This window comes from Pelodiscus sinensis, chromosome 1, assembly GCF_052426305.1.
Source record: "Pelodiscus sinensis isolate ZL-2025 chromosome 1, ASM5242630v1, whole genome shotgun sequence".
Classification (NCBI taxonomy): Eukaryota; Metazoa; Chordata; order Testudines; family Trionychidae; genus Pelodiscus; species Pelodiscus sinensis.
In genome coordinates, this window is record NC_143052.1 from 219,372,212 (window position 1) to 219,380,216 (window position 8,005).

At 47.6% G+C, this 8,005-nt stretch overlaps 1 protein-coding gene across 1 annotated transcript in view; it reads right to left on the reverse strand.

The window, feature by feature from the left end:
• FRMPD4 (FERM and PDZ domain containing 4) overlaps positions 1-3,038 on the reverse strand; it is a 440,511-nt gene extending 437,473 nt beyond the window's left edge. Inside the window, exon 1 of the mRNA XM_075914867.2 lies at positions 2,579-3,038. Coding sequence (XP_075770982.1) covers positions 2,579-2,619 — 41 coding nt within the window. The 5' untranslated portion in view covers positions 2,620-3,038. The remainder of the gene's footprint in view (positions 1-2,578) is intronic.
• Between the last annotated feature and the right edge of the window lie 4,967 nt (positions 3,039-8,005).

An 8,005-nucleotide genomic window follows, 5' to 3' on the forward strand; every position in this document is an offset into this window, starting at 1 on the left:
TGCGCCTGGCCCCCACAGGCCACGCTGCCCAGGCAGCGCTGATTTCCGCCTCAGCCAGAACCACTATTTCAACACCACCATGTCCATGTCTAGAGGTGCTATCATCTTATAATATGTGAGCCTATAATAATGTAGAGGTCATATGGAAAGATGCAGGAGGGGCAGACAGACTAAGGAGTGCACAGGTTTCTGGGGGGCATGTGGGCTGGGGTTGGAGGGGGATGGGCTGGTATGGGGGGCCAAGCAGGGAACTGGCAATGCAGAAACCAAGGTGCAGGGCCAGGCTGCAGAGAACTTCACTCTTTCCAGTGGGAAGGAGCCCACTATGCAAGTGAGATTAGCCCCCCCTGCCCATGTGGTTGGCTTCATTTCTGGGGGAGCATGCTGTTCGTTAACTGGCGCCTTATCGGCTGTGCACCCCTGCTGGTGCCTGGATCCCACTCTGGTTGAGTGGCTCATTGTTCAGGAGTACTGAGCTGGAGAACTGCTCCTTTCTTGAGCCCTTGGGAGCAGGTGCAAACCCACCCACAAAGAGCCATTGGGAAGCGCCTGGCTCAGTCCACCAACATTTCCTATCCCACAGGGGCCAACAACAGGGTGCAGTAGCCTCAGAAGCCCCAGGCTGGAGTCTGCCATGTAAACCTTTTGACCCAGATGCTCAAGATACAGAGACTGGAGTGGCAAGCACTGGGGAGATGCTGGGGAGGAGGGTTCTAAGCAGTGCGTGTGCACACTTAAGTTTTGCATAGGAAGCAGACTATCTTGAGCTGTGTCTGATCCTTAACCAGTGTCCCCTCTTTCCATTTCATGTGAACTCAAACGTAACACTAGCTGCAAGAAAGGGTTTGTTAACCTTGGGTCCTGAACAAAATAATAAAATATATCTTGAAACAACAACAAAAATCACATGCCATATTATCTACTCCTTGGGGTAATGTCAATACCAAAACAAAACAAAAAAAACCACAACCCTATAATTTTCCACAGTTGTTACCACTGACGCAGTGCCCCCATTGACAGAAATAGTGGGAGTGGGTGGTGTAGACAAGGTTTAGGAGACAATCAGTGTTTTAACCCTCAGGCCAGATAAATCTGTTCTGAGTAAAGTTAGATGGTGATGTATTTAGAATGGTAGCAGGTGTTCTACACTAGCACCCCTAGAAATAAAATTTCGATCAACAGTACTGTAGTAAATTTTAGAGCAAAGGCCTTGCATAAACACAGATTATAACATCAAACACTTGTGGGATTTTGCAACTTCAGTCCACCCACTGCTTGCTATAGAAATCATTTTACAAAATTTTATAGAACAATCATTTTGACAACTATTCCATGTGCACACCACAGAAATATTATCTTTTTCATGTCTCTTCCCTCCTCCAATGGCATTCCACTTCAGTGAATGCTTCAGAAATGGCAAGGCCAGTGCTAACCACTAAACCACGAGAATTCAAAACACTCCTAAGGTACTCTGATCAAAGCTAAATCTTTTAGGAAGATTATCTGCACCAAAATCAGGAAAATCCTGCAACTAATGTACTTTTTATACTCTATCTTTGAGAAAGAATTTGGTTTCCCATAACTCTTTTCTCAGTAAGACTATACATTATTTCTCAGTAATACAGCCCATTATAACCATGGGAAAAACATTTTCAATGGGGGGCAACTCATCTCTGTAGCCTTGGGCGGAAGGATTACCTATCGGCAGTTCCTTCCATACCTACAGGCCAACTTTTAGTTGACAGTGTGAGAAAAATGTTCTGATTCTCTGGAAGGAAAAATATTTAAAAACAGACACCAGATGTGTACACATCTTATAAGAAAAGGGCAGGGGGAAACGCAATCATTTATTCCCTGGCTGGCACTTATGTGATGACACAGGGCAGCACTTCCATTCTGATTATAATTTCACAGCTTCTCTTTTAAAAACACCCCTATTGTGTCTGACATGTTGTACAGCATGAGAGTAGCTAACACTATGCAAGACTCGCAATAAACAGAGCACCATACTTCACAGCACAAAAGTGAAGAAGTCTTAAATAGGCTGCGTTTTGTCACTGTATGTGTGTGTTATTATAAATATGGCTCTGCTATCTGTCCAACCGAGCCGAAGTTCTTCCATCACGACCAAGTCGACCTCTTTTTACATCTAATTCGCCTGGCAGCTATTTGCCACCTGAAAGGAAACTGAGGCAGGGCCCCGCCGGATTCACATTTTTCAAACAGCTGGAAACGCGGGTCGCCAGTTAACAACAAACACCACAACCCCCCGCCCCAGCTTTATCTTAGCAGCAGCAGCCGCCTTGGGACACATTTTTTTTTACATGATCCCACAGCCGGTGCCAGGGGTGGCCCCATAAGGCATCGCCAGCGCAACCCCAGGACCTCAGCACCAGGGCCAGATAAGAGGAAAGCTGCAGCCCTGGCGGCCGGGTTTGCCAGCGCCCCCGAGCAGGCTCTGCCCCCCACCTCCCGCCCCCGGTGTATGCCCCTCGCCCCTGGAGTCAGCAGCAAGGGGCCAGCCCCGCAGCGGGGCGCGCACAAGGGCTGGCTGCTAAGGGAAGGGAGCAGCACCTACCCCGAGAGCTTTGCAAGCTTCACAAAGCTGAACACATCCATCCATGCAGGCAGCGAGCTGTGCCCTGCGCTCGCTCACTCACTCCCGCGGCAGCCGCCCCATGCCGGGGAGAAGGTGGTGCCCGCGTCTCCAGCAGCAGCAGCCCTGGCGGAGGACGGACCTGGCGGCAGAAGCTGCTACCCCCCTGCGGCCGGGAGCTGGGCGTGCAGCAGCAGCATCTCGCAGCGCGCGCCCGGGGAAACTCAGGGCAGCAGAAGGGGCCGAGCGGCTGGGGAGGAGACGCTCCCGCCACAGGCCCGCGCCGGGAGGCGGCGACGCTCCGGAGCCCGCCGGTGCTTGCAGTGCCCCAGCGCGAGGGGGAGGGGAGCGGCGCTGCCGGTGTCTCCCCCTCCCGCGGGGGCGCAGCCGGAGACGCGAGCGCCGCACGCTGGCTCCCTCCGCAGCCGGCAGCCGCCTGCTCCGCCCCACCGCGGGCTGCTAGCGCCACCGAGCCCGGGGCAGGCGCCCGAAGCCCGCGTGGAGGCACTGGGAGACCCCTTCCCCCCAGCCTGGGGAGCACAGAGCTGCAGGGGGGGGAGAGATGAGGGAGGAGAGACCCCCCCCCAGTCTAGGGAGCACAGAGCTACATGGAGGGAGGAGACACCCCCCCAGTCTGGGGAGCATATAGCTGTATGGGGGGGGGGAGATGAGGGAAGAGAGACCCCCCCCACTGGGAGCACATAGCTACATGGAGGGAGGGGGGGATGAGGGAGGAGAGACCCCCCCCCCAGTCTAGGGAGCACAGAGCTACATGGAGGGAGGAGACACCCCCCAGTCTGGGGAGCATATAGCTGTATGGGGGGGAGGGGAGATGAGGGAAGAGAGACCCCCCCCCCCCACTGGGAGCACATAGCTACATGGAGGGAGGGGGGGGATGAGGGAGGAGAGACCCTCCCCCTAGCCTAGGGAGCACAGAGCTACATGGAGGGAGAGAAGATGAGGAAGGAGACCCCCCCCCCCCCAGTCTGGAGAGCATATAGCTGTATGGGGGGGAGATGAGGGAGGAGAGACCCCCCCCAGTCTGGGGAGCACATAGCTTTATGGAGGGGGGGGAGATGAGGGAGGAGACACACACACCCAGCAAGGGGAGCCCTTACTTATTGGGGAGAGGCGCAGTTGTGCATACACTGTAGGAGAAAAACCTTCAGTGGAAGGAGCCCATTCCCTGAGGAATGAGGGGTGAGGCAGGGAGAAGAGGAGGAGCCCAGCTCAGAATCCAGGAGACAGGCAGGAGAAAAGTGGGAGACATGCTACCCCCCAATACACAAAACTCCTGCCTCTCCAAAGGACTCCTGCTCACCAGTCGCCCCTCTCCCACAGTATTGACCTTTCTCCCTTTGTGGTAGGGGACAGACCTGGCGGCCTTCTTGGCCATCACATGAAGCGCTAAGCATAGAATATACGCTGGGTTTGGTGGACTGTTGACGCAGTCTGGAATCAGAAATTGTAAATGTGCTCAGGAACATGGCCCTTCCGTTCTGATGCTAGGAGATGACTGAGTGCACTTGGGCAAGACCAGTTGCTCACACACCTATGCTCTGCTCTTTGCACCATCTACACAAATGACAGTTTAAGAAACAGGGTTATGCTGACACTGCAAAGCAGTTTCATTCATGGGGATTTAGTTTACATTAGGAAATTCCTTGTTAAAGCGTTTGGAAAATGAGACCACTCATTCTTGTGTTATAGCATACCAGAAGCCCACATAAAAGAGAGACAACCTTTGTCCCTGGTCCTGTAAGTGACTTCCGGTTAGTGAAGGCACCCAGCCTCTCCAAGACATTTACAGGATCAAGGCCTTGGATTCTACCAAGGGAGCTGAACAGGAAACTGGTAAATTCACCCAAAATTGACATAAAGGCATGCTTCCTGGCTTTGATAACTTCACCTCCTCTGTATTTTCTCCTCCTCTGTATTTTTCTCTGCTACACAATTTCAATTGCTAAATAGACTGATATGCTATTTACCCCCATTGAGTCCAAGTCTTTTTAGGCAGCTTTCTGTCAATCCCTACACCTACCAGGAAATTCACAAGTCGCAACAGAGCACCATAGTTAAACTCTTAAAGCCGTGGGAAAAAAACAAGGCACCATTTTTTTTATTAAACTTTTACTAGTACTAGTACAAAAAGGAACAGGCAGTAAGAACACTCAGCATGAATCAGGTTTCAAACTATTCTTTTAAAACAGAAACAAAGAATGATTGATTGTCTGTTTACATTGTGAGAACACTGAACAACTGGCATGAAATCTCTTGCAGATCTACCATACATGTGTGTGGTATCGCCACATTTTAAAATGTGTAATGAAGTATTTTGTGCTAAGCATATCAAAACATTTATTGGTTTCCTGCATGGTACTTACATTCATTTAGAATTATATCAAACTTTAAATAATTGAAGAATCTGTACCTGTCAATCACTCTGGTCTATTGATTGGCAAATGTTACTAACATAATGCAATTTCATCTAGTTAGAAACCTGTTTTAAAAGATATTATTAATGTATATGCCTCAAATCAAACAAGGCAAATACTGAGGAGCAAGGCATTACAAACAAAGGCCCAGATCTTGCAAAGCTAAAGTATTTGCTTAATTTTACACAGTGTGAGTATCTAGTAGTCCTAGTGAAGATGATGGAACTACTCACATGAATTTTTTTCAGAATCAGAGCCAAATTAACAAATGACTATTTACAATCTGAAGAGTAACACAAAGGTGGCTTTACAGCACAGTGATGAGATTCAAAGAGAGCCATGAATCAGGTAAACCAAGAGGATGAAGAATGAAACTCTGAAATCCCCCCATGTCTCATGATCTGTTTTTGAGGAATGAGGGGGTAGATGCTACAGGAGAGATGAACAAGCTTGTCAGGAAGTGGAATCATCTGATAAGGAGCCATCTACATCAGTTATGCAGCTTCTTATTCCTACAAGTATTGATAGGGACTGACATTGCAGGCTTAGGGCCAGGAAAGCTATTTCAATAGCCCTAATTCATATGCTATATGATGTTATAGGGTCAAAAGAGGATGAAAGTGTTCACCCTGGTTCCTATTTTCACTTCTTTCCTCAGAACAAGTGACAGCTGTCAAGTCCTTGCCTCACTCACCCCATTTGGTTTCCCTGTACATCCCCATGGCTGTCTTTTCCCACAGCTGCCACTAAAATTCCCAGATCAGCTTGTACTATGAGGCTCTGCTGGAAAGGCAGATAAGTAGGCAGAAGGAGGAAAAAACATAACATAAAAAAGTATAAATTAAAATAATTGTATTGTAAGGAATTTCATATTAAATGCTCTGGCCAAAGCATTTACTTTTACATTTTATCTCTGGTCTATGTGCCAGCCACAGGCACCCAAGTAACATGCTGCTCTTATGTAATTGCAACCAAGTTTCATGCTAGCTATCTTTTTAACTAATGCATGAAAAACAGTCCTAGGCAGATTATGCTATAGGAAGTGACACAAACCATACAAGTTCAAGGATTAATTACACAGCATAGCCAGCCTATTGTCAAGTACAGATACTCTTTTAAAAATCTCATAGAAATACCAATTAATCCAAAAACCTCTCTATAAGAAAGAATGTATGTCTTTCATTCATACTTTGTGGCAAATGTATACTCCCATTCCCTCATACAGACTTCCTTTTCATAGAACTGGCACTCTGAAATCATCTATGCAAATAAATAATGCAAATTCATAAGACTTTCCCCTCTCTGTCTCAAAAATTGCCTCTCTTCCTCTTGTTGGATCTGTCTGCAAAGGAATGTCTAAAGCTTGTCACTGACTGCAACAAATAACATTTATTAGTACATTTACACTGACCACACACAGCCCCCTTCTTTCTCTTCCTCACCATGTCACTACAACTATTCTTGCCATAATCTGATATTCCTACTCAACTGCATTACTGTGGGTGGACCCTAACTATATATCCTTGAAAAAATTAAAAAACAACAAAAAGTCTAGTAGCACCTTAAAGACTAACAAAACATGTAGATGGTATCATGAGCTTTCATGGGCAAAACCCACTTCTTCAGATGACCAGAGAGTAAGAAGTGGGTTTTGCCCATGAAAACTCATGATATCATCTACATGTTTTTTTAGTCTTTAAGGTGCTACTAGACTATTAGTTGTTTTTTTAAGTTTTTGCTGTTGCAGACTAACTAGGCTATCCCTCTGAAGCTTATATATCCTTGTTATTTCTGGTCCAAGGTGAAAGTGCTTTGCAAGAAATTACTGGAATTTGAAAATGAATTCACATTTTTATCTAGTCCCTTATTATTCTGTATATTAATGGATGGATGGAGTATTGCTATGGTTATTAACTACTGTCTTTTTACTTTCCTGTGTAGTAACCTCTATAGCAGAACAAATGTCCCAGACCAGTGGTTGGAGACAACTGTGGAACAACTGAAGTAGATGAGAAAACAAGGAGTAGTCCTGTGTGGCACTTTAGAGAATAACAACAATATATATATAGTATCATGAGCTTTTGTGGCAAAACCCATTTCTTCAGATGAGCTTGAGTCCAGTTAAGGTAGCTGAAGTCCAGCAAAATCATGGAAGACCTTTTCTGGATATGCACAGAGACATGAAGAAGGAATCAGACCAAGTGTTCCTGTCTGAAACACACAAAATCAAGACCAAATTTTAAGATTTGCATGGCTAAGGGGTTGAAGAGGCGAGGAGGTCTCCAGAGTCAGTGCAGAAATACAAGACTTCTGCATGTATGGACTTGTCCTCCTATAATGACCCCAGGATCTAGGATGGGGTGAGCAATAATTTTTGATGGAGGCCCACTCCAAGAATTTGGTAAGTGGTCAAAGGCCACACTCTTCCATGATATTAATGGAAGAAGTGTGGGGTCTGGGATGGAGGTTGGGTAAAGGAGGCAATTGTGACCTGGGGCACTCGGCTGGGGTACAAGGGGTTTGGGTTGTGAGCTAGGGCAGGAGGGGACTGTGACCTAGGGCAGGGGATTGGGATATAGGAGGGGTGCAGGGGTTTGGGTTAAGATCTAGGGTAGGAAGGGATTGTGATCTGGGGCATGGGATTGGGGTTCAGGGTCTGGGAGGGGATATGGGTGAAGGAGGGGGCAGAAGGTTTGAGTATGTTGAGTAGGGGGCAGATGGTTGGGGAAGGGAGAGCCTGGGGTACCAGAGGCAGAGCCTGGCCAGGAGACTTACCTGTGTGACTCCAAGCCAGCAGCCTAGCACATTTCTCAGGCAGCCTGCCTGCCTGCCTGCCTGCCTGTCTGCCTGTCTGTCTGTCCAACCACCTGCACAAGCTGCAGGACCATGTGCATCTGTGAATAACTAGGAACTGAGGGGAATGGGAATGGTGCTTCGTGGCTGCCTTTTATTCAAACAGGAAGCTCTCATTGGC